Source organism: Geospiza fortis, unplaced genomic scaffold (genome assembly GCF_000277835.1).
Source record: "Geospiza fortis unplaced genomic scaffold, GeoFor_1.0 scaffold112, whole genome shotgun sequence".
NCBI lineage: Eukaryota > Metazoa > Chordata > Aves > Passeriformes > Thraupidae > Geospiza > Geospiza fortis.
In genome coordinates this window covers 18,195,618-18,223,335 of record NW_005054298.1, presented here as the reverse complement: position 1 = coordinate 18,223,335, position 27,718 = coordinate 18,195,618, and the positions used below count along the sequence as shown (strand labels likewise).

The window sequence follows — 27,718 nt, the reverse complement described above, 5'->3', positions numbered from 1 at the left end:
TTTAAAGGGTAGGGGAAAATAATTTACTGTTTCCTTCACTATATACTTGTTCAATATTATATTTCAACTGTCCTGAAAAATCCTACACAAAAGAGTCATCATCGTGCGCAACTTTTTTTTTCTGATACACACTGAGTATGTAAGGCATGCACCCATCCTTCTCATTTATACCAATACATATAAATACATTCACAAATACACATCTCAAGTATACTTATCCAATCTGAAATAATTACATTCAGATACTGAACAGAGTACTTATACATAGCAGAAATAACTCAAGGTCTTCAGCTTTTTCTGTTATCATCATTACTAAACAATGTTCCATTTTCCCCCAGTAGATAGATCTATTGAAGCAGAGAACCAGAACTTGTTTCTGTCTTTACCAGGTCTACTTAAAATCCTCTTCTTGCATCTACCTTTTCTTCTAACCAAAATTTTAATTTTGCTTTGTCCAAAAGTCTGATTCTTTCAAATACTCAAAGGAAACAGAAATCCTTTTGCGTTTTGCAGCCATCCTTCCTTTCATCCTTTGCTTTCAGACAGTGCTTGCATCTTGTCATCTCCTCCTCTCTTAGTTGTTGCTCTTGAGTGAGCAGTACTCCCAATTCATGTATCAGCACCCTCAGCATAACTATCATAACTTGCAAATTATAAAACACTACAGAAGAAATCCAGGCAGGTGTAATTCTGTTGACCACAGAGAGCTGTGCTAACTACACACAGCCTTGTTGTGGTCCTAACATTTTACTGAACAGTCTGTGCATAAGCTGAACATTCCTTAGTACTCACACCATACAATCATCTTCCCTAATTTTTAGTGCTCTACATGATGGTATTTGTATGCTACACTAATTGACTTAATAAGTTTCTTTGTGTGTATTTTTCTCATGACTAATTTGTTTCATAAAATATTTAACTTAAAAATAGAACTGTTCTTAAGAAAACTCATCCTAATTGAAGGATGTTCATCCTACCCTAAAGCAATCAAAATAAAATTTCCTATATGCTGTTAAAATCAATAACAGTTCTACAGATAATGCATAGAGCAGCAATTAATCAAAATTTATCTATACCATGAAAAAAAAATTATACTTTAATGAATTCAAAATGTACTCTTATTTTTCAGTCTATTTGGTGTAAAAAAAAACTGAATTATTTTATCTCCTACAAGAGAATAGTAGATTACCCCAAAGCATGGTCTAGAATCCAAGATTTTAAAGCACATTTTTCATATTACACACAGTACGAATGTCTCAACAATCCTGTCCAAACTGACCAAGGTTCTTGTGGTGCTTGTGGCTCTTCCTCAGTCACTGTTGGTACAAACTCACATTCAATCCACAATTAAATTAAATAGTTGCCTTAACATTTGCCTTACTATTTTTAATGCGAGGGATAATGTTGCATGGCTTTTGTCTCATATTCTTAAGGAAACAAAAGATCTCACAAAAATTATATGAGACAAATTACTAATTTTTAAGATAAACTTTTATTGAAAAATTAAAACTGCATTGCATAACTTCTTTATAACTTCAACATTTCTTAAACCACAAAACAGAGATTCTGTTTAAAAAATCCCTTCATATTTGTCACCATTCAAAAAACAGATTATGAGCTAACTTCATGATGATTTTAAAATTCTGGATTATTCCCAAGGCCCCTGCTTCTGGCTATCTGCCATGAATGGTATAATCTATCTTCTCTAAAAATTACCTTTAATAGCACAATCAGAATTTTTCTCATTCAAAATCACCAGCTGCTCTTGATTTTTATCCAGTGGTCAGTCTTTTCCAAATAAATGATATCATTTCATAAGCACTGCAGCTACCGTTCAGCTAAGATCTTGCCTATTGTTTAATTGATCTGAATTCACCCATGCAAAGTTACACTGATTGTCCCTGTGATTTTAAAGGCAAAATTGCTAGCTCAAAGTGTATTTTAAACCTCAGAAAAACAAAGTTGCTCACCTGGAATTAAAATGCTTTACATTAGTCAATATTCCTGTATCTCCATACATCCTAATCTCTCACAGTCAATAGCATATGGATTTAAAAGAAGGAAAGCTCCAGGTCAGCGTTAGTCTGAGAAGCTGTGGCACATTACTTAGGTGGAAATGACCTAATAAGAAAAAAGATGAGTTTTCTCACTAATGACTATAACTGCTCTGTTAAAATCAGTTAACCAAGTCAGAAACTGATACAAGCACGGTGCCTGTTGAACACAGTATATCTAATAGGAAAGCACCCCAGAATCTGATATTAGAATCAAAAGCTTTGCAAAAATCCAATGGTGGTCATCTGTGTCAAGACACAACGCTGCAGAAAAGCAAGATAAATGCAGTGGGTAGGAAGGTAAATTTAAGCCCTCTGTCTTTAGAGACAACACCTGTGCATTGACTGTCTCACTTCCAAAACAAGCAGGAGGAGCTCCATTATTCCCACTCAGCTGCAAACCATCAATGGCAAAAGGAAGAGCCTCTGATGCTTTTAACCTTCAAAACACAAGATACTTCATAAAGGAAGAAGCAGAAATTTTAGTGAGCAAAACATTATACATGCTCTGAGGAGGTCTAGATCTGTTTCTGACTGCATTTTAGAATAAGGGTGTGCTGTAGGAATGCCATCAGCTGTATTATGGTCCTTCCTACAGCTTCATGATCAGGATGAAGATGGTTCTCTTCACCTCATTTATTTGCTTCAAGGAGAATTAACAGCTCAGATGCATTAACTACTATTAGAATGTTGAGATGGTGATCTGGTTACAGGGTTCTTGAGGTTAAAATATTAAGGTTTGAGGACTGGGGGGAAGATAGAGCTTTAGTAATACCATTATTGATAAGGGAGGTGGAGGAAATCAGGAATTCCCACCTAAGAACTGGGGAAATCATAAAAACCATGGTGTTTGTGTGGAAGACTAAAATCCTCTACTGAAGCTAAGTCACCAGTCATACGTCTTTGGATTAATTATATTTGCTCATATTGTTTCTAATAAACAAGAAGGACTGAAAGAATTTTTTCAATCTTCTGCAGCTGCCCTTTGAATAAAGTAAAACTGAGACCAGATTTCAGACAGAAGTCTGAAATAAAAATGTGACAAGTGCTTCTTCAAAACAAGCTTCTTTCTGTACTCTAAGAACAGCTCTCAATGAGAGGTCCTCTAGTTTTGATGAATAGCTGGTATCTATGAAGAATGGCATTCAATATTATGGAAGTTAGCACTAAAGTCAATGTTTATGCCAACTACACCTGTACTGCAGGCCTCAGGTCATACTGCATGGATGTTTCCATCAGGAAATGTCAAGTATTGAATACACATTAATACAATAGGCTTATAATTGAGCAAGATTGAGGTTTGAGATCAAGAAGGCAAGAAACCAACTACACTGTCTTGAAAAAATTTAATGAAAGGAATACTGTATTGGTAAGATTACTAGGGGGTTTCATGATATATAGTACCAATGCAGATCAATTTAGAAAGTCATACTTACGAATCTAAAGGTCAGTGACAAATTTACAATAATTTTTAGCTTCAACTCGATTTGAAGAATAGATTTTACAGAAGATTTTGAAAGAGGAATAAGCAAGAGTCTTATGAAAACCTGGAAAGACTGTGCTGTAGGAGACAGCATTTACTGTAACAGCTTCTTCCTTCCCCCTGTGCTAACACAGCCACAAACGTGAGACACCATCCTCAAAGGACAGCCAGTGGGACCTGCAGGATGGAAATCTCTCTTACCTGTAGCCGTCCTTCCACAGGACTGACAGGGGCCAGAGAGACTACAAAAACTGCATGGCATGACTGTGTTTCACTGAAGGTTTCTAAAATAATTCAATTTTATTACTGAGGCAGAGGGGAGGCAAAAAAAGCAATTAATTACTGCTTTGCAAAGAATCACATATGAAAACACTTGAAATTAGCATATTCCATTTATCACCATGACACTAACTCAGTGAACAGAGGATTATTGAATCTCCATTTTGTTCCACTACTCTGTTACTAGTATGGACTTTTCCACTCAATAATATTGATTAGCTAATGATTAAAATTGATCAAGCTGCAGATGAATCTGGTGTCTATACTTTGAAAAGACTAACCAGTTGAAATTATTGGGACAAGCTGGCTGTACTAAAAGATACTGAGATTACTTTTGGTTTTATTTATTTTTGAAATTCCATTTCACTAAAAGAATGATGTGGTTAAAACTCCCACAGAATTTAGTTAAAATGTCACAGAGGTCAGTTCTGAAATAAAACTCAAAAACAGGGGCCTTGGTTAGCAATCAATATTCACTAGAAGAGCATTCAGAACACTGAACAGTCTGACATTACAATAAATAAAACTGAAATTTCTAATAATTCTAATAGATTAAAGGGATCCCATAATTTGATAGTCTATACACAATGTCAGAATTCCTTATCTTCAGTAAAATTATCTGTAAGTTATACTTTAAGGGCACTAGGATTTAAACAAAAGTGTCAACTAATATTTTCATATTTTTTCTTTGGCTCACAAAGACACTAAAATACCATAAACATTATTTAGAACTTCAATAATATATAAATAGGTTACATTACAAATGGAAGAAAATACAAGACAACTCTTCAGCATGGTAAATCTCTGCATATAAATAAGCAAATGTTTCAGATTCCTACAATTAAACAGTTATCTTGCTGTAAAACTATTACATTTAAATCCTTTTACACAAAGTAATTTAACAATAATATACACAATCTACACAAATTAACCTCTAAAAATACAGCAATAATATACCTGTTACAATGACTCTGCTACTGTCATCCCCTGATTTGACACTAAAGGGCAAGTACAACTATTTTACTCAAAGGTGCTCTTAGACATTGCTGTTTTGTATGTGAGAAAAGCACCAACAATAAGATCTAATACTGTTATACATTTTCTTTAGCTCCTAAGAATCTACATTTTAGAAATGTTTCTATATGTCTATTTCTGTCTGGCAGAAAAACTTGTAGCACATTATCCACATCAAAGTTGTTGAAGGAAAACTTAATTTTCTTAAAGTGGAAAACATGCTGTGGCTTCGATCTAAGTTTATAACCACTTTATATATATATATATATATATATATATGTATGTATATATATAATTATATATATTTATTTATACTGTACATATATACTGTGCAGAGTTCTTAATTTGCTATTTTAATACCTATTAATTTTCTGCTGTCTACAATAAACAAGACCAATGTAAGAGTCAATAGTACTTCAACTTCAAGATAATACATTTTCCCTCAATAATATGATCTACCAATACATATATATTTCAGTAGCCTATAGTTGTTTTGTTTAAGGATGTCTTAGGAGATTGCAACTTACAGAATTTCCTTTAAACATGTTCTGCAGAACTGGGTTTAAAAAATAGCCATTGCTGGAAAACAGTGAATTCAAGAAATAAATCATTCAACAACTACAGCTCCTGCCCCAGCCTCTCAATTTCCTCAATGAGGAAGTCAATGTCAGACTTAGTTGCTGCTGGGTTTGAGATGACCATTCGGAAGAAGTTGACTTTATCGCCCTGAGGCTGATATCCAACCATGGTGGTGCCTGACTCCATCATCAATGCCTTGATTTTCGGTGCCACCTTTATCATAAAAAAAAAAAGAGAGAGAGAGAGACACACACAAAGACAGAAGAAAAAATTATTCTTTCCTTGTATATCACAGCATTTCTTAATTCAGAATAAATAAATTGACAGGCATTTGTTTTAATAAGAAATGTCTGTAACAAGAAAAAGCTTGGAAAACTAAATATGTAAGATTGGCTATTCAAAGAAAAATTGACAACAATAATATCCATCTTTTTGATTTACAAATTAATAGTATCCCAGAGTATTCTCTATGTAATAATTTTATATATTAAATGTATATCTCATTTCTTTGTGCTGAAGATTTTTTCATGATGAAACATTTGCTGCTTCTGTATGAATGTCCACTCCAGACCTTCCTGAGGGTAGTGGATGTTTTCCATGAGAATATTATGTATTCTCAAAGTATTTTGTATGGGGGTACAACAATGGAAATTTTTCAACAAGATCTATGTCATAAAGAATATTTTTTGTTAGGATAAGCCATGGAAACCTTCCATTAGTTTTGCAGTACTGGGCATTTACTGCAATCTCACTTCCTTGGTTTAATTTACAAGGAATAATGTTCTGACAGTCTTAATATTTGGTATTGACTAAGCCCAGTTTTTCCATCCAGACCTTCATTCTCCTGCTCTAGTCTCTGCCAGGCAAGGTCAGATGTCTGGCTCTGTCACTGTTTTGTAGAATGCTTTATGATGGCCTCTAACATTTAACAGGGTTAAATCAAACACCTCATCCCTCTTGCTGTTTCTTACTTCTTACCTCTATCTTCCTCTATTCTCTCTTTTTTTTTTGGCAATTTATTTATCTAACATGGCACTGGTTTGACCCAGGAATTTTACCCAGGAATTTCTATTCTCTTCTATTCTCTTCACCCATTGTGATGCAGCCATTAAATCCTCTACAAAATCTCCCAAGTTTGCTCATTCTTCTCCCTTCCTTAACAAACACTTACACACACAGACACAAAGAGCAATTATTTTTGACACCGTGATATCATTCCTTTGTCTTCTAAATGTATTTCATTCCACTTCTATCTAAAACACTACTAGAAAATCACTGTATTTTGCTTCCCTCAAGTCCTGAATAAGATTATATCTTTTCTGGTGGCGCTTCTATGATGCCTTCACTTTCCTCTACTACTTCAAATAAATGTATCCCAAAGTCCTCCAAAGGGTATTCATTTTCACTGAAATGCATTAATGCATTGGCATTTAAAATCAGAATAAATACCTGAGAAGGAACTCACAGGTTTTCATGTCCTTTACCTGTCCAAGCATTTTCAAACAATCACCCTCTGTTTCTCTTGTAGATAAGCTGTCCTATCCAAAGAAGACTGTGATGTCTGTAGGCCTAGCTACTTTTTGAAGGCTTGTAACACTTTGAGCACAGGATAACTGAATATGTTCTGAATATGGTTCTATAGGGAAAACATTACTTGAGCATCAATATAAATAAAAAACAAAAGTGAACAAATATCAAGGTCATTACAAGCAATGGAGAACTGACATCTCAGAATTTGGAATTATCTTTTTAAGTTTAACCAAAAATACTTACCCTGTGTAACTTTTCTCTTCTCTCATCAGAGTCTGGCATGCCCCTGAGACTTGGAGGAATATACCAGAAGCATACATTTGTATGCTCTGGCTGCAAAAAGAATCAAACATACGCATCAATTAAAAAATTATACAGATCATTCCCACACTAAAGGCTAGTCAGTAGCATATTTTATCACAGACATGAAAGACAAAATATAGTATTAACTTTCCTAGTCCTGCATGTTAAACAGACAGAAACAGACTACAGTACTGCTGCTTGCCTCTGCTGCCTTAGATTCTCTATACATTGTCCCATTCACAATATTTAGGTTGCTAATGAAGTGCGAATGCTTTTCACCCTTGTGCATTTCTATGAGTAACTGTTTTTCAGGATCACAGCAAGGGCAATCCAATTTTCCTTTCCTTAGCAAAGGGGGAAATGAAGTTTATACTATGATCCAAAGGTTTCTGTATTGGCACTAGCAAAAGAATATACAGTAAAAATAGCAGATTCTCAGTTATGTACTAATAATCTCAGTATGAGTAGGTTGTATTAAGGCAATCTTCATGCCCTAAACTGAGAAGGCCTCTGCAGAAGAAGAGGAGATAAACCTGACATTTATGGTAGAAAACCACATGTATTTGACAAAAAATCTGCTCAGATGCCAATAGTCATGTAGTTCTTTAGAAAATCAGAGCAGTTTTGCATAGCTGTCTTGAAGAACTGTGAGAAGCATGAAGGCATATATGGCTCATATATATGTGAAAGCAAACTTACCTGCCCTTCAAAAACCATCTCAAATTCTTCTCTGTTTTTGATTTTAGTGTAGAGATATTCTGCCAGCTCCAGGCATTTATTGATCTGATTTTCAAATCCTACTGTACCCTATTTTAATAAGAAAGTAGGTATTAGTTATATGGTCATTTTTTTTCCTGCTCTGATGCAATCACCTTTTTGATAAGTTTCACTCTTAAATATTTTCAGGCAGAAAACACTTAACAGTATTATTTTTTGTAAGTTAAAAGTAGCATTAATCAACGGTTAAAAAGTGGCTAAAAGTGGTCCAATTGTAAGTCACTATTTGGCTTGTCTCATTTTAAGAGAATTTATTATGAAAATAACAAGGACTTTCACTATTTTTAGTAGATTATTTTAGATCTTTTATATTTTTTGGGCTTCCAAAAATATTATGGATATTATGTCCTGGCTTCACAGCTGCTGCTGAAAGACCAGAAACTTAGAATGGGAATTCAGTTGAAAGTGTAAGAATTGGGAAGTAAAATACTTCCTCTGAACAGTTTGCTAGAAATGTGCATTTAACCAGCAAGCAAAAGTCTGCAATATGTTTACTACGTCACTTGCCTACCCACTGATATCTTGTCAAGGTCATAATCCTAGAAAAAGTATATAAATACTGTTAATAAATAGTTGGGGGGTTTTTTAAGTACACTTTGTACATGAATGAAGAAGCAAGCATTTTCTCCCAAAGTGAAAATTGGTTTATGATTTTAGAGTTTATCATTAGATTTAATATCAATTTTATTTTAAAAATTAGACTCTGGACAGGTTACCCAACTGAATTCCCATTTTGCCAGCAGAAGATCAAGAATAACAGTAATGAGATGACTGTAGATAAAGCAATAAAAATGGAATGTGTTTTCTTGACTACATGAATCCTCATCTTGTGAACATGTAAGCCTGGACAAAAGCCCATGCTTAGAATCAGCCATCCAGGCATACCACAGTAGTACCAGAATAACTGTGGAATCATCACTTGGGCAATGCCTGCTCAGAAAAAGGCCTTGTTTTGAGTTAAAATGTCACTTATAAAATCTATGCATTGAAATGTCATATTCAAAGGACCCTTGTAAGTCATCAAGGCTGCCCTGCTGTTACAAGTAATCTGTCATAAAATACTATCCAAGCATAGAGCATCACAACAAGAGATCATCTTGGTGCCCTGCACTCAATGGCTTTTCTGCAGGACTCATCTAGTGACTTAAATCTTTCTTCTAATTGCCATCTGAATTTACTGACAGCTAGCATTGTTCTACAATTCACATAGTTCCTTTCTGAGTTAACACTTGGATATTTCTGTGTTTAGAGATTGCAATGACACAAACATTTATGTTAAAATGAAGTATTCCATTACATGACACTTAGAAATTAAATAAATACATTTCTGGTTTTTGAGCTAAACTTTTGTTATTTACCTTTGCTTTCCACATCAACCAGAATTTGAAAATGTCTACATGTCGACCACACTGTATTGCCTTATCTCCAGTGTCATAGGAGACATCATACTGTTTGTCTGGCTGGAAGAGATAGCCTGCACACATTTGATTGCAGCCTTGAAGGATACCCTACAACAAAAAACATGTACACTTACATGACTTACCTGGCATTTGTGCATGAGAGAGTGTACACATTAATAATGTGATTTCAAACTTGTACAGGAGGATTGTTCTTTGATGGGACATATTATAACATACTGACCTTTTATTTCAAACCTGAGCCACAAAATTAATTTCACTAACCTAAGGTGGCTCTCTTAGAAGTCTCTGAGTAGCCATATGGTTTTACACACACAAACACCCCCCTGAGAAAACATTCACAGATTCATTTGGATACTTAGCTTGTGATATTAGCTTTACCCACTTCAATTTCTAAGGCTATGTTCTTTAAATTTAAATTTTTGATTTGTTAAATTACATACTAGAATAAAGCTGTGGTCTCTCAATGCAACAGATTGCTACACAAAATGGAGTGAAAAAACGTAATTGAAGGTTTAAACTTTGTATGTTGTTCAGCTTTATGACACTTAACATTAGTGATAAGTATAAGCACAAATGACATAAACTGGACATTTTTTGCATATAAATAAATATGGTTCACAGACCAATAGAAATCTAGGGACTACTGGTAAAAATGCCTGGTGGAAACATCAAGCAGCAAATTCATGTATGTTACACGGAAGTCTTATATGTGACATTTCTAAAATTGTTTGATTTCCTTTAGAGTTTAAAACTGCTTTTTTGCAAGAAACTTGAAGACACCAGTGTGTCTCATAAATACAAAAACATCTATCAAAGTTCTCATACAGAGAACAAAAACTCTTGCCAAAATCCTGCAATAGCTGGCACAATAAGCATGCATGCCACTAAACAAAGGCTCATGCTTCCCTTCCATAGGTGAGTTTTACAAAGGGAAATAAATGCTGCAGTCCTCAGTTTAGAGATGAATTGTTTGGAAGAGCAATGGCAGACCTAGGGCTGCAGCTTCCAATTCTTCCATCCCAGTTCTATACATAGGGATTACTGCCTCAACTAAATGCTTCTAGTAGCAATTGGCATGCAAGAGGTTAGTAGACAACATCATTAGTCCTATCCACATATCATACCACATATTATATGATTTTCTTTTTTCATCATTTAGTAAAAATATGTATTGCTTAAAAGAAACAAGACACAAGGTTTTCCTTTAATTGATGACAGCTAAGAATCTAGATGCTAGCCCTAAAAGAGTCATAAGACCAACATGTTTTCTTTTCAACAGAACTGGGAAACTTCTAAACCACTATGTAAGGTAAAAACTTGCTTCTTACTTAAGCAGTTTAGACTGTGACCAAGTACTAAGGCCAAGGCTCTATGTTCAATATATCACAGAAACAAGGGGGCAGGTGCTCAGATGAAGTACCTTAGCATGGCTCTGTTGTTGCTATCAGAATATGCAAAGATCCAGCAGGTGAGGATCTGACCCATGTTGTTTACAACTTTAATTAAAAAAAGCCAAAACCCCCAGGACAGATAAAACAGCTTCCAAAACACAATGTAAATCCACACAATTATTCCTTCCAAAAGAAGTTTTGAAATTAAACAGATTTTGCAGTACCCTCTTCAAAAGTAGGGCTTGATATTTACTTTTTCTTTTTTAAACGTTTAATTATTAAATATAAGGCAGACCTTCTCCCGGACAAGAATGGCAGAACATTGTAACAACACTCCCATCATCTTGTGTGGATTCCAAGTGACTGAGTTGGCTCTGCAAAAAAATTACACATTCAGATAGGTCTGGACAACAGAAACTTAATCTGAAGCAGTCACCTTTGTTTTCTGCTTTCAGCTGGAAATACATGGAGTTTTGACCATGATGATATCACTATGGGTATTATTGCTGTCTTAAGTGTCTTCTTTCCCAGCTATGCTGTCTGGGAAAGGAATTTTTTTTTGTGTTAACATTGCAATGTCAGACTTGTGATTATTTTATATTAATACCAGCTAATTAGTATCAGACTGATTAGCTAATACAGTAACATCATCCCCAGATGAGTTGTCTTCTACAAATAGCTCTAATAAAAATAAGAAAACCTCTTTGGTATGTTCTATCGATTCAAGGTACTGATGGGGAAAGTGGGGGTGTCAGACAATTAAGGGACTAATATGAATTGTGGGAGAATACATTTCTTTACTGAACAGCTGCTGGAAAAATAGAAAGGAAATAAAAAGATTTTCTGCATGCTTACCTGCTTTTCCAGTTAGAGCCACAGCCCTTGCTTGTCAAGCCCATGGACTGTTAAAAGGCTCTAAAACTTCACATCTTATCCTACCATTCTCTATGTAAAGCTTAAAATTTCTTACATGTAAACACAAGTCAATGCACAAGATCACCTAATTTACAAGTCAAACAGATGTTCTGTATTTTAACATACTATCCTAGACAGTTTAATGGTGACACTGAAATAAATGTGCCCACGTTGCACATCCATTGACCTTTTCACCCCAAGTAATTAATTACCAAGCGTCCCCTTGATTCACTGCATGTTCCCGAGAAGCAAAGTGCATAATTGTATTTCACAGACTATGCATGTGTTTTTACAATGTGGTTGAAAGAAAATTAAAAGGTATTTCCTCCTCTTCGACACCCTGCTCTCAGAGGATCCAGACACAACCACAGTTTCTCTGTTTCGAGCAACACAGTGATGTCTTCACCCCAGTTTGAGGACCACTGATTTCTAGATACAATTCCAATCCCTGTATGTGCTAGATTAGACTGTAGCACACCTCAGCTGAAGGAACAGTGCAGCCTGTGCTGTACCTGGGGAGCTCACCATCCATCTGACATCAGCTGCTTATGCAGTGCAAACCAGCAGATAAATAGCTCAGACTTATCTTTTAGAAAAACTCCACTAACAGTTCAGATGAAGCAGTCAGGAAAAAGGAATTTATATAACAACTTATTTCCTTTTGAAAACACCATGACTTCAGTTTAGCGCATTCATTTAACTTTCAGGGTTTCAAACAAAGACAATTTCAAGTCATTCCTGACGAGGAGCATTAGGTTTATGTTAACATGAAGCTGTCACTCTCTCCTCAGTGCAGCCCCCAGCCAGAGGCTGTCCCACCACAGGCAGTCCCAGCTCTGTGCCATGGCAGCATGCCAGCCCTCCATGCCAGTATGTCCAAGCAGGCCAAGTACAACCTGTGTTATCAACAGAGCCCAGCTGGGGCCCATGACAGGCAATTACCCCATACGCGTGGGCCCCATACCATGTTTGAAAACTGTATAGCTGACTGGGAAAGAAATCATTTCACGCTTCATAGCCTGCTGCTTTCTGTATTTGCTTGAAATTATGGCCTTAATTAGCACCTCAGGGTTGACCTCGGGTCAAAAGGGGTGTGCCAAACTCCTCTGACCAAACCTCTGTATCTTAAGAAAATTATTTTGCAATGCTGACTTAATATTAGACATGTTGTCATGAGTCACAATTAAATTGGACTGGGCAAAGGTTGATAGGATTCTGCTGCCTCAGGGTACTCCACACCACATGCTGCTGTCCTTGCGACAGAAAGGTCCCCATGGTTTTGGTGCCACTCCTTCCATACACCATCCTTGATGTTGTACTTATTCTTCACTTACTGCATGAGATGCCCAAACCTAGGATAGTTTGTTTGCCCTAAGGAAGAGCATTGCTCACTATACTCATGTTACAATTTTACACAGTGCCCATATTCAGAATGGCCGACTCAAGGGAGCAATTTGATGCTAATTTAAAAGTACATGGATAGAGATTGCTTCAAATATTTTTTGCTTCCCTGAAGGCTGATACTTGCAATAATGGAAAAGATCTAAAGTTTGTGATTCTTCATTGCTTTTCTGATTTTTTTCAGATGGGCACCATTTTGTGGCAGAGTGTTTTCAGAGGAAATCTAGAGATTAACACACCCATGGGATTATAAATATAGCATCTTCTACATACTTATCATCATTGCATATGGGTACAACTGTGCCAAAGACTATGCCTGGAATGACTCCTGAGTCAAAATTGTAAGAACCAGAGGGAGGGTGACATTCTCACTCTGCTGTCACTACCAACACAAATGCTTTGCCTCTTTAAATTTGATTCAATCAAAGGCTGGCTTCTGGTCTCAGTGGGCATCTTGGTAAGCTGGGTTACGTACCTGGGGGTACACACATGCTCTTTTCTGCAGATTTCACTCTGATTACAACAAGAGCTTCCTCCTTGTTTCATGTAATCCCCATATGGCACCAACACACAGGCCCCTGTGCCCTCAGACAGGTGACATCTGTGAGCCTTTCTGGCCTCTCTGTAAATGACCTCAGTCTTCTCCCTGGTACAGCAGAAGTGTAACGGCTCTGTCTATCATAGTCCTTTCAAGCCTTAAAGGTACTGAAACTTGCCCCTGAAAATTGCTGCTAATTCAGTCTCTACCTCCTCTCGTTGTACACACCTATCTATTTATGTGTGTGTGTGTGTGTATGTATAAATAAAAGTGATATAAGACTAAGCATATGTATGTGTTCCATTTACAGGACACTCATGAACATACACTCTTTATTTTCCAGAAAACCTGCAAACATCTTTCAGGCGAGAACCTCTACAAATTCCCACTGTGGGTATTCATGCTCAAACACCTTCCCTGGATCCCTCATTTATCACTGGTATTCTCAAAGCCCTACATTTCAGAGATTGTCTAGCTCTCGCACTTCATTTTTTTCTTCAAATACTTCTCCATCCATTTCCAGACTTACGATCGCTCCAAAGCTATGCATAGAATCATCTCCCTTCCTTTTTGCCAAATAATATCCTTGTCTTCCTTCAAATCTGCTGAAAGCTTACCTCTCACTCAATGGTACATCACAGATTTCTTCTGTAGTATTGTTTCCATCTCCCTAGTCTGAACCTTTCCCTTTTGCCTTGCTATTGTTTAATTTAGGGTTTAAACTCCTCACCATAGCAAAGGAACAATTTCATTAATTGTTTAAGTGTCATGTACCTTGTGAAAATACTTTAAGAACAGAATTACAAAGAAGCCCTGAGCAGTACCTTTCTATTCCACTCAATTTATGACGGTGCTTTCGGGACATTAAGAGTCCACCCCCCCAGGCAGCCTGGAAGAGACAGAAAAAAAGAGAAGATTCATTTTTTTGGAAAAACTCAACAGATTTTAGTTTATTCAGGGTCTAGTAATAAATATTTTAATTCAAGAAAAAAACATGTAAACTGAGATCCTCTTTTGCCTGACTAGCAGCACTTTTTTGTTACTTACATCAACATGGAGCCAGATGTTGTATTTTTCACATATATCTGCAATCTCTTGTATTGGATCAAAGGCTCCATAAACTGTTGTGCCTGCAGTTGCATTTACAAAAAGAGGAACATATCCCTACAAAAAATAAAAAAAGCCAAATATAAATTGAAAACACTTTCAGAGAAAAAAAAATGGAAAAAAATAAAAAGGAAAATAATTCTAAAAATATTATCTTATTTTGTAACCTAAAAATGTTTTATAAAGAATATTATTTTGTTCAATCTCTTTCAGTGAGGAGATTCAAACAATGTAGTGGAAGATGAGCAACATTCAAGTAAATTTGGGACTTTTACAGCAGTATTAACAAAAATTAATTAAATATGATTTGTAAGTCATTATTTGAAGGCTTGAAATTGTTCCTTTAGTCCTTATCTACAAATAAACAGAACAAAGCAGAAAAAAAGCAATGTAAAACAAAAGCAATAAATGAGAAACTATCAGATCAAAGAGAGATAATTTTGAATTAGATGAAATAAATGTGAACTGCTATTTCATAGTGTTCCCAAATGTAAAGAAGTTAAGAAATTAAAAAAAATATCTTGATTTCTCTTTGGTTATTTATTAAAAATTCATGGGTTGTTCCACTGCATTGATTCAAGAAATAGCAATTAATGCCTAAAATTTAATCTTATTGTCTATATTTAACAAATATATGTGCTACCTACATGAAATCTATAGGATTTTTAAGGGCTCTGTACAATCTTTTATGGGTTTGGCTAAACTTAAAAGTTTAGATAAAAGACTTTATGTTTCCATGCTTGTTTCCATATATTTCCAAACTGGAAGTCATTTTTAAAAATCATGAGCTACAGTTGTGGTTCAAGAGTTAAGTCTTTTGGTTTTAAACAGAAAATGGAAACCTTACCAAGACATACAAATAATTCTGTAAACAATACATGAATGTATAATTAAACATATAAAATACTGTTATTGCATTTATATAATTATAATGTTCTCTTTAATGTCAACACTCTGGCTTCAAAGGAAGAAGCAATTTTACCAAGCCAAGCATTTAAGCACCAATTTTTAAAAACACAAACCTTTTCTTTTGCTTCCAGAATTTTTGCCTCCAAATCAGCTGGTATTATTTTGCCTCTGTAATTATCACAGAAACAGAAAGGCAAAGAAAGTTAAAGAATGTATATGTAAATAATAGCTGCAGTTGAAATAATTTAATAGGATTTTCTCAACAGGCCATTAGCAACTTGACACACTGTACTAAATCAGTCCTTAAACACAATAAAACAAATTTAACAGATGAACACATTTAATTCATCAAAACTTTAGTATTCATCCTACCTTTCATTGCATTTTATCAAAATAACATTGTCTGTTCCAAATCCAAGTGTAGCTCCAGCTTTCTTTATTGAGTAGTGACTCTGCAGCAAACAAATGAACATGAAATGGAGTGGTTCTTTAATGGTGAAGCATTTTCACAACATATGCCACGTTACAACATATGTTGTGAAAATGTAAACTTATGTAAATTAAGAATTAGCAGTGTATTAAGCTCACATGCTCTGAGGTAAAGAGAACCAGTTTAGGGACTGCAGCCATGCCTTTGGTTTTAACTTCAGGGAAATACTTGTAGCGTGCAGCCATTATGCTGTACATGTTGGAGATCGCTCCTCCTGTGAATGAACAAATAAATTATTAATACAGTAGTGATAATGAAAACAAAAAGTATATTATACCACAGACATTTGTGTCTCATTTGCATAATGCCGTGAAAGTGGCAGTGAACTATGAAAAAACATTTCTCTGAAATGCACTGACATCTGTCTAAATAGCACAGGACAGACTCTCAAGAAAGCCAGAGTAATAATCAGAATTCCCTAAATGCCATCGCTTCCAATTGCTGTCATTTTGTAACACATTCCTAAAAAGTTCAGCTTTCATTGCGCTGCTTTTGCATAAACTTGTTAGCAAGAACAACAGGAACTTATTAACTTGTCTGAGATTGAAGAAATGTCACATATTGGATGGATTTATTCCATCTTACTGTAGACATAGAAGTAGTTGCTTAAAGGTAGATTTCTACAGCTGAGCTATTTCTTCTAAACTCCCTCACAGTCATTTATGGGAAAGAGGCATGTCACAGGCTATGATTCACCTAATTTATTTTCACACTTAATTTTGAAGAATTTGAATACAGGGAAAGCACCTATTTATCTTGGTTTGCTGCTAAAAAGAGCCCTGAACAATTAGCTCAGTTCTTTGGTGCAGACCTCAAGCTTTAATAAGATCAATCTCACCCCTAAGCCTAGGATAACTTCTTCCTCTGAAATTTTGTCATTGATGAGAACACAGAAAGATCTGTATTTTTCTAGCAGATAGGAATGGAGTGCGCACTTTATGTGGGCTGTTCCAAAAGGAGGTGATTTTGTCCTTTATGCTCTGTGACAGGATGGTATTCCCTCATGCCAAACCCAGAAAAGTCCTGCTGGGCACCCACATTGTCCACACGTTGGCCCAGGACCTTCACATGTTTCATCACCAGTCATTTCTGTCACTGCTGACTGTCTTTATGTTCCTTGCATGGGAAGACACATTGTCCTGGTCTTTATACTAGAGTCATACTTGTGAATCTATCAGATTATATCCCAGATAACGAGTCCCAGGAAGCGACAGACAATCACAACCTTTTCCTGACTGTGAGCCCAAATCCTCACTGACCACCAAAGAAACCAGTACATGATTTTTGAGAACTTCCACTCAAAAGAAGTTGTGGTTGCTCAGCACCTCCAGAAATGAAGCTCATATAAGGGGGTGTTTAAATGCCTAACTGTGTACTGTGGTCAAGTTTTAAATGCCATAGTACATAGCCATACACGGAGATAATTTTTTGCCCCAACTATTCTGTGGGATGTTTAAACAAAGCATTCCTACTTCTAAATTGCACATAATGTGAGTATTCAGACACAGCCTATGTTTATTTTAACTTTTGAAATTTTAGTCAAACCACCAGAACAGAGAAGAAAAACTCACCAGGTGAGAATATTCCATCACCATCTTTGTTTGACCATCCAATAATCTCTCTCATCTTTCGAAGTGTTATTTGTTCCATGAGGACAAAGACAGGAGCAATTTCATAGGTAAACCTGCATGGATAAAGCAAAAATACCAAATAAGCACAATATAGATACAGATTCTAAAAACACATGATAAATTCCCACACTGTGATCCTTTGTTAAAATGCTTGAGGTTTCTAAAAGTTCCTGTAACTTGAGGTCCTGATCCTGAAACTTTACCCAAGCAAAAATCCTCAGGAAGACAATATTGGAAGTACTGATGAATAAAAACTGCAGTATTAGATATTTTGCAGCTTTCTATATAGTGAATGTAAGACCTAATGTTCAACATCATAGGGCTGCTGACTCCTGTACAAGTTTGTCCTTTAAAACAACTGTTCCCCAAAGTGGGATAACTTGTGGAATATTTCCACACTTGTGGAATAACATACTACTAAATCCTTATGAAAACAGTGAACTTCATTGAGCTAAATAAAACCATAATTAGAAGTATTGAGCTAGGGTTTCAAAGTTGAAATATAATTAATTATGTGGATTTATTCTGTTGATGATCTCCAAGGACAACTTACTTCTACAATACAACGTGATCAATAACTGTCAAGAGTAATTACAAATGATGATTTTCTAATTACCAATTACCAAAACCAAGTCAGCAGTCAACTATTGTATCCACTTAATGAGGGCAAAAAACATTACATATCCTGGCATGCCCTGATGTCAGAGTCAGATATGTGGATGGAAATTGACAACCATACAACTATTTTGGTGATCAAGTAGATGGGCAAATTACTACTACTGTAAACAAATTCTGCTTGCTGTGTGGGGGGAAAAAAAGTAAGGGGGAAAAGGAAGCAGAGAGAAATGAAGAAATCAACCTCTGATTTCCAAAGGAATCTCTGAGTATGACACCCCGACACTTTGGATTTGACTGATATTCTCTGCTTGAATAATTTTGCCAAAACATCTGTGTTGTCTCTTTAATACTAAAATGATATTTTGAGAACAGGCACAGCAAACTTGAACGAGACATGATATTAAGAAGGGAACAAGTGTCTGAAAAAGCTTGTCTTTTATTTACAGCTACACTGATTGCTTCCACTGTTAATATTTTCTTCAATTTTTATGTGTCCTTAGTCCATCAGAAAAACACCACCATTATTTTTAAAATATTCCCTTAATATTAAAGATTTCTAATTTGTTTAATTATTGTGATTGCTATTTTGAGAAGCCAAAATACTACTTATTATCATTAGAAGTGGCAGAGACAGTTCAGTACTGATCTGAAGTTTGGGTGCTGCTACTATTTACAAATTGACAAAATTAATAAACCAGTGTCGGCTAACATTGTTTTGGGGTTGTTTTGGTTTTAAGCACTGCAAGTCTAGAATATATCCCAATTTTTATTTAGGCAGAATGATCAACTGATGTCCACAGGAACTCAGCAGTCTATAGATCACAGTAGCTCAATACAAGGTACTCTTAAGTCAATGTGATTATTTTTTTCCCCACCAGTTTAAACACATTTTGGGTTTTGTCCTGAGACCTTGCACACTGAATTTTGAATATATTTAAACACAAAGAAAATGCTACTTATTTATTCTATTCTGTAGTTATTTTCTGAATCTCCAAGAACTGACAAGAAATAAATGATAGTAGATGTTTATAAATGACAAGGCCAATGAAGCTATATTAGATGATGGCTATGAATTTACAAATCACGTCTAGTTAAAGTTCATTCCACCTTACTTGTTTTAAACTTAAATTATTTTGAAAAGTTCTGTAAAACCCAAAAAATATGTTTGGCTTACAAGGAACCATCAAACTTTAGAAGCAATATAAAAAAAATGCTGATTAGATTTTCCTATCGTTACAACATTTACAGGTATTTCTGTGAATTAACTATTGCAGTCATGAGTATCAGCTCTTTACTAACAGAATGTACTAACTGGTTTCTTGGTAGAAGCCAGTGCTGGCATAATTCTGCTCTCACATAAAGGACAAATCACTTTATCAGACCAAATTATTCTAGCTACCATTCTCTTGTTGGCCAGCATGTAAAAAGCAGTCTGAGAATAAACACAGAACATTTTACATCAATTTCCTATTCATAAGCATATCTGCACAATACTGAAAACACCAATGTATTCCCTTGTCTCAGCTAACAGCAGGCATAAACAGAACTTCCAGATAATATTTATTTTTAGCCTCTGTTGGCTGCTGCATTGTGACAGAATGCCCTGTGTTACAGAACTGGATGAATAATGAAATTCTGAAATTCCCATGCTGAAGGTCTCATGATTAGAGATTGAGCTATGAATAGCACATTGATACATTATTTCCAAGTCAATGGGGAAAGCTTATTATGTTTATTTTTATATATTATCTTCACAGTGACACTTAAGTAACATTTCCTAATGATAATTTAAAATTTTAAGGGAGTACAGATGTTTTGATTACTCAAAACTCATCTACAAAAGAAAACACATACTTTTAATTGTTCATAAATATTTTAAGTATTGTTTATCTGTAGAAAAGAAAAAATAGCATATGAAAAACATCCCCACTATAATTCAATGTTATGGTTGCTTTTGTGTTATGTGCTCATGTAACTGTAATAGGTTGGAACGGTTTCTAGGTAAAGGTCAAAATCTGTTCTGGTGACCTGGAACACTGCTCAAAACAAACAAATACTATGTTCCCCAGAGCTCACAGAGGTGATTTGGTTCTTTTAAATAACCTTCTCTGTCAGTCTTTGAATCATATTTCACAAACATCTTGCTTTAACCTTATTTGCAATTACTGTGTTACTTGAAAGTACACCACGTTGACTTTGCTTTTCTGAAAAAAAGGGCACACTAAGCCTCATGCTAACAAATAGATACTAAGTTTTCATGTTCACAGAGAAGTATTTTCAAGATACATTCTTTTTTAAAGCACAAATGGTTGAGAAACTAGCTATTTAACAGCTTACTTTCAAAAAAAAGGGAAAACATCAATTAAAAAGTTACTCTTTAAGAACTGACTAAATGAGTGCAATATTAATGATGCCAATACTTCTTTATCCTGTCACAGTTTGCCACAGAGGTAAATTCTTTTGTCTTATCAGATTTGTGTAATTTCACTGATTACAAAAGGGTAACTAAACTGGGATAACTAAGTTAGTCAAATGGGCTTGGGAAAAGTGACACTGATATATTGGTCACAGAGAAACAACCTTTAAGCAAAGTTTTATTTAGAAATGTGATCAGAATTGTTTTCACTTTTAATTGTGCTGCTAAAAAGGCACCTCAAAGCACTTTAAAGCTTTACTATACTTGTTTAATAATTAAAACATGTATTGTTTTTGTGGATGTTTTTGTTTAGTGTTGGTTTTTTGGGGTTTTTTTGTTAATTGCATTCTGATGAAAAAATTCATCATAATAGCTTACACTGACATTTACCTCTCATTAACTCTGAGGTCAAGAAAAATTAGGAAAAGTTTCTTATTTGATGCATTTAGATGTCAAATTTTACTTTTTTATACTTCCCTTTATTCATTTACACATGACTTTATTAATCTTAGACTAATTCCTTCATTAGCATAAAATTATTTTTCAGCGTAACATTTTTAATCATTTTGAAGCCACCCAGAAACCAGTTCTTTACTATTACATGAACAAAAGGTATTGCTTCAAGCCTACTATCCCTGAAGTCAACAGTAGAGAAGAAAATAATTTTTTCCATATCTTGTGTTCTAGTGTTAACATGTGGATAGCTGTAGACCTGTTCACTCTAGAGACAAAGCTTTTTTAAAAAAAGAAAAACATAGAGAAGATTGGTCCAAAAAAAGTAATTTCATGCTATTATATTAAAAATCATGTTTTACTTACCATGTGCTCTCAGATATTTGCATTTCTATTTATAAGAAACATAAAACTGTTCAGTTTTATGTAATTATTTTCATTGTCTTACCGACACATTTAGAAAAACATGAGGCATTTTTCTGGAAGATGGAACATTCATCATTTAAAAATGAAAATTATTCATATCTGTGACAATACCTATCTACCATGATACATACATGGCAGCCTGTGTAAGCACCAGTCCCAGACACTGGTGACAAGACACTGCTTACATGTTTGTGTTAGCAGTTGATGTCAGCCATTCCCCAGCCAAACCAATAATGTCCAGTCCTGTGGACAGCTGATTGAAAAAGCGAGGGTGACCTGAAAAGAGAATTGAGAGCAACTTAGAACAAACTCCACCGGTATGTCTCAGGTTTCAAATTTAAACTATCCACCTTTTCTGACACAAATCACAGGTTTGTACTCAGAATATTTGCAGCAAAGTTCTCAAAGCAAGTCCTGCTTATGGGGAGACGGCCAACATTCACGGGTGTCTTATTACAAACTTGAAAAAATGCTTCGGATGGGAGATCCTGTATTAATAATTTGCTTTTAAAAGAGAACCTCAGAATCGACTGTGGCTGTAAACACCCCCGGGACCTCCGCAGGTGCTTGGGCTAGCCCATTTCCAGAGCCTTCTTCCGACCTCTGCCGTGCTGTGAGCTCGGGAGAGGAGTACACGGTGGGGGTCACCCTTCTGGCAGTAACAACCCCCAGGTACCGGGGCTATTTGCATTTCAATGGAGGAAAAGAGGAAGGCTCAGGCGCTTGAACTGCGGCTGCAGGAGTGACGCAGGGCTGCGGAGGAGCCCGTCTCTTCCCGTCTCACGGGAGAGACGTTTTGCGGGGTCTCGGCAGCAATGTCCCAGCGCTGCAGAGGAGGGACAGGGCCCCGCAAGAGGCCCTCGACTCGGGCCCTTTCCCCACATGGTTTATAAGCTAGAATTCACCTCCTTAAACAGTTTACTGTTGAACGGAAGTAAATCACATCCCTGTGTTTCACCAGAAGTTGCTTTCATAAGCAACAATCCCGACTCTTGGGGACCTACTTTTCTAGCACGAAGAGAGGAAATTCCTAACAACTGGTATCGGGCGCTGAGGGGAGGTGGGAGGTGCCATGATTTAGACCTCTCTGCTCTCTGGAGAAGGACACGCAGATAGCATACTGGGGACGGCCCCAGAGGAGAGGTCAGCTCTTGACGCCTGGAGGGGACCCTGTCACGTCGGATTCGGTTCAACACGAGGAACATCAGCATCTTTTGACATGAAGAAACAAATGCGATTCTGCCCCGAGCGATGTCAGCAGAAATCTTTTGGAGGCGCTGCCACATCGCGACGCTTCCTGAGGAGGACACGCCGCAGCCGGGCTGCTCCCGCCCGGGGAACTCACGGCTCGGGGCTAGAGCCCAGAAATATCTCCGCGGCTTAGCTGCTTGCTTCACAAATCAGCACTTCTCTCCCTTTCCAGGACACACTGACTGGCAAGCTATCTTCAGCGACATTTCGCTGACCTCCCATAGCTGTTAATGAGCCCATGATCTCCTAAGGCTGGGCTGCAGATTCAGACCCGGTGACTTTGAAGGGAGCTTGAGAGAGAATGCGAGCCCCAGGAGCCCGCAGCAGAATGCGTGTCCTGGGCACTCAGGCGATCCGAGCAGCACTTTAAAGCTGCACCAGGCACCGCTTTGAACAGAGCTTGTGTCCGGTCGGATACCTGCCCCTCAGGTCCTGGGGACACGTCCTGCTGACCCACAGAAGCTCCAGGGGAGGTCGGGGTGAGGGGAGGAGGCTGCACGACTTGCGGCACAATAAATAGCAGAATAATGGTGCAAGCATACAGAGCTCAGCCACTCTGACTTAACCTCAGGCCACCTGTCCAACACCCCACGCGTTTGGGAGTGAAACACTCTCCCCTTTGATTAAGAGTACAAAAATCAAAGTATACTCCTGACTCCACTGAATCGATCAAACCATCATGTAAGTAGGAAAAAGGACAGAACACTACCCGCCACATCTGTTGTCAAGATTTTTTTCCTTGAATACACGGCACTGGGTCTTCACAGCCGGAGAGCGCCGGGAAACAGCCCCCGGCCCGAGCTCCCGCCCTCCGGCTCCGCGGGGAGCTCGCCGACCGCTGCAGTCGAACCGAGCCATGCCGAGCCGTGCCGAAGAGGGCAGCCGGCCAGGCAGAGCTCAGCAGCTCTGAAACGCTGGAGCAAGGGTGGGGACAGGAAACTCGGCGCGCTCCATTACCGCTCCAGTTCCTGACCCGCTTGGGTACGTACGGCAGTCAGGGCTAGTTGCCAGCCAAGATTCCTGTGGATCTAATCTAAAACAATTCAGGCCAAACAGCCCGAGAGAGCATTGACTTTGCTGTAGAGCCTGGCTGCAGCTCACCCAGTCAAATAAGTGATTACAACCCGGGATTTCTGTCTGATTCAGAAGGACCTGGATGGGCGGGGCTTCTGGGTAATGGGCTGAAATCCACAGGGTTCCTTTATTGATGATTCCTAGGATTCAGTCTCTTTTTCATTAAACGTTTGATGAACATAAAGAAGAAATATTGCAAATTCTGTGTCATTTATGCCCTCATTTACCTAATGATATTGCTCCCCGGAGATACAGACAGCTCGCGTTTCATCAAGTGAAAGAGATTACGTCTTTAAAACTTGTTTCTGTGGTCTAAAAACAGCACTGAGCCCTACCTGGCAGGGACGGATGGTCATCAATAAATGAAGTTTCTGAGCAGAAACATTTCCAGCGCCTGCAGCCAGCCCTGGAGCCAAGTCTGTACGCAGGCACAGTCACGGGTGTAGAGAGGGTGTGGGCTTACCTCCGTGAGCTGTCAAGCTCTCTTCACCGTGAGCCTGAGAAAAGTCCCAGGAGGGACTCGCAACAGAGTAGTGTACAAAAACCTACCTGTCCTCACTCCGTATTTCAGTGTGTCCCGACAATCCACCAGAATCTGCTCCAGGGACTCAGGGTTGTCCGAAAGCTCTAGGTTGAAGCCCTCCATGCCCTCCAGGAGCTGGTGTGGGTGGTGGAAGTCCAGCACTTTGGTGGATCTGTCAAAAGTCTTCCTCACGTAATTGAGGAGGATGTCCACAACCTCCAGCAGAAACTGCATGGTCTGCTCCTCACCATTCTTGGAGGGCAACAAATCTGTGGGGCAAACCAGCTGTCAGCACTTGCTTTGGGAGAGAGAAGCAGAGATGAACCAGCCTCGGCTGCCTGCAGCATTCCAAGGACCTGGAAGCCGCGGTCCCGGCACTGCCTGGCTGCAGCCGGGCAGACTCCCGGCCCCTCTCACCCCATGGAGAAGGGCGAGCCTAGGTCACCCACAGCAGCAGCAGAGGTACCTCCAAGGTGCCCGGCCTAAGAGCATGCCCTGCCACGCAAAGGTTGTGTGGTATGAGGCACTCGCCTCCTGTGGGCCAAAAGTACCCAAAATCCACACCTGCCCTTACCTTGCAACGTCCCCACCTCCGCCCCGCAAAGGGATTGCTTTCCCTTTCCGACTCTTCTTGCAATGGCCCCCTACCAGCAATCATTACTACAAGGCTGCTTCATTACTATTTTACTAAGGAGGATAAAAACATAGAATTACTCTCCTCCTGGATGCTGGATCTGGAGAAACCCCTGGAACCACTGAAGCTGAGCTGCAGGTGATCAGCCCAAAGTATGTAAAACTGCTTCTCAGGCAGCTTGCATACATCACCAAAAAACACAGACAGAGAGCTCCCCTCAAAAACAACCAAGGAAAAGCACGATCTGAACATGGCTGCACTTCCAGGGGAGATGAGGGCAGGACTACTAAGGGACATGCCTGAGCTGGAGCAAGGAGAAACTGTAAAGTGTTTACCTCTGGCATACAGATTGGAAAAGTCTGTCTCGGTGCGCCGGAACCTGGATTCCTTCTCACTGTTCTCGCATGCCAGCAGGCTCTTGGAGGACTGCTTTTCCTTCAGAGAGCTGACGATCCGGCCCTTGTCTTCCAGGCTGTTGGCCCTTTGCAGGAACCCTACATTATTATTGCAAGGTGCACAGGTCAGAGTTTTCTCACTTCCCAACATGTTTAGAAATATCTAAAGCAGCTCTCTAGACAACAGTTAAAAGCGGTGTTGGCTCTAGATCTGACTAATGAGGTCAGGAATAAGGGTATTTATGGGGATTATTTGCCTCCAGGAGGGAGAGTTCAAAATGCCATCAACTGCAAAAACGCAGCCATGCAAAAAACAAAATTTCGTCATTTAGTGCACTGGTAAATTCTTATTAAGTCGATCAGACAGATTCCACTTCAGTAATCAGCCACTGGAAGAGAGTTCAGGATGAGTCAATGCTATTTCAGCCTGCAGGCGAAGTTTATGGACCTAGCAGACAGGGGCAATGATGTATGATTAAAATCAGGGCCATTTTCAGTTCTCCTCGTGGTGCTCTCACGCACAAAAGGCATGAGAACAAGCAGCCATTCTGGAGCATCCGTCCTGAGAGTGCTAGAGCTCTGAGGATACCAGTAGCACTCATATAACCCCACCTTCCTATTATCAGTAAGTACTGATGCGTATTTTCCACCTGAAAAGATGCTTTGATGCTAACAGTAATCATCCCCGGAGGTTTTAAGAGCTCTGCTCTCACCGGGAATGCATCTTTGGTGCCCAGAACCCGAACACAACTGCTGCTGTTACATGTCATGGCAATAATAAACCCACTCACCCCAAGAATTGTTGGGGCGGGAGCCGTGCAGAGTCCGCAGCGAGTAATGAGATCTGCCTACTTTAACAAGGCAGGGAGAACAATTTTCTGGATTTGATATATTAAATCTATGATGCCCACTAAAACACGCACAGTGTTGGGCTTTTTGTCATTAAGGACAGCGTCGGATTTTGACCTTCCGGGTTGCACCGAGTGTGCCTGTATGTTTGGAAGAGGCACTACGGTGACGCCAGTCTCCTTTATTATTCCTTTGCTTTTAAAACAAGCAACATCGAAAACAAAGCTCGTTGCGGCTGGGGATATCCGCCAGAGAGGAGGGCTTAGCAGGGAGGAAAAACAACGTCCTGAGTTCGCTCACTCACGTTCCCCGACGCCGCTTCTCTTCAGCGCCCTCCGGCCACGTGTCCCTGCTGTCCGGAGCCGTGACGGCGGACCGGGACTGTGGGCACCTCCCGTCAGGCCCCCACCGCCTGCCCGTACTGGACCCCTGCATCTTGGGCGGGCATAGGAGTTGAACGTCGGGGGAGAAAAGCGAGCGACAGTGAGCTGCTGGGCCAATTGCTCCCGGCGCGGTACCTGTGCCTCGGACCCTGTTGCCAGGCAGGCAGTCACGAAAGAGCTATCAGAAAAGGAGCACTCGGCTGGCAGGCCCGTCTGCATCATTTGGGTACCCAGATGAGTTTCCAGGAGGGTCACTCACAGGTAAGTTTGTAGGAGCCATACTTCCAGTGAACACCTCACTTTTTGCCTTTTAATTCTGATCTTCTACTGATTAGTCTTTTTCTGTGATGCTTTTATGAATGAGACAAAGAGGGAAGGGTTAGGGAAACTCTCTTCGTGCATAAGTTCAGAGTAGCCGTCCATATATATATATATGTGTGTGTGTGTGTGTGTAATATTTGGTTATGTTGTTACTGCTTCTAATGGCTCTTGCAGCGATCATTAGTTCCTGCAACAGCTAGTGCCATTTTCCTGCTCATTAGGAGGAGCAGTTGATATCAAAGCAGGTGCAGTCTAATCGGAATTATGGATCCTCTTTTACCAGGTCTTGGAGCTTGATTTTGCTTTGTTTTTCCCCCACCCGTCTTTTTTCTCAGGGTCTCAGTAGCGATGCTCAGGTGGGACGGGTTCCGTGAGAAGAGACGCCTGCAGGAGCAGCCGCGTTCCGCTTGCCTCGACAGCCGAGCTCCTAGCGCAACCGGCGCTGGGGAAGGAGGGAGCACCGCTTCAGTAACAGAGAAAGGCTGCAGTTGCCTCCAGTGCAACTCTCATCGGGTCCAGCGAAGCCGTGGCATCGCTGAAGGGGCTGGTCTAA

General features: G+C 38.7%; 1 protein-coding gene across 1 annotated transcript; it reads right to left on the bottom strand.

Annotated features, from left to right (window-relative positions):
* Positions 1-26,005, bottom strand: GAD1 (glutamate decarboxylase 1). The gene is made up of 14 exons (XM_005415849.2): positions 25,553-26,005; positions 24,610-24,852; positions 21,921-22,011; positions 17,763-17,875; positions 16,290-16,405; positions 16,074-16,153; positions 15,815-15,869; positions 14,733-14,849; positions 14,510-14,574; positions 11,127-11,205; positions 9,378-9,527; positions 7,942-8,049; positions 7,183-7,272; positions 1-5,622 (listed from the first exon to the last, which is right to left on the bottom strand). Exons 1-14 carry the CDS (start codon positions 25,761-25,763, stop codon positions 5,449-5,451), a joined length of 1,692 nt encoding a protein of 563 aa, XP_005415906.1. The 5' UTR covers positions 25,764-26,005; the 3' UTR covers positions 1-5,448.
* Positions 26,006-27,718: the final 1,713 nt, after the last annotated feature.

What these genes read in the sequence shown, in the direction of transcription:
- GAD1 (XM_005415849.2), bottom strand. Translation starts at nt 25,763, where the DNA reads ATGTTGGGAAGTGAGAAAACTCTGACCTGTGCACCTTGCAATAATAAT. An exon ending in TTGATAAAATGCAATGAAAG is followed by an intron (nt 15,870 to 16,073) that starts GTAGGATGAATA and finishes TGATAATTACAG; the next exon opens with AGGCAAAATAATACCAGCTG. An exon ending in TTCTGGAAGCAAAAGAAAAG is followed by an intron (nt 14,850 to 15,814) that starts GTTTGTGTTTTT and finishes TATTTTTTGTAG; the next exon opens with GGATATGTTCCTCTTTTTGT.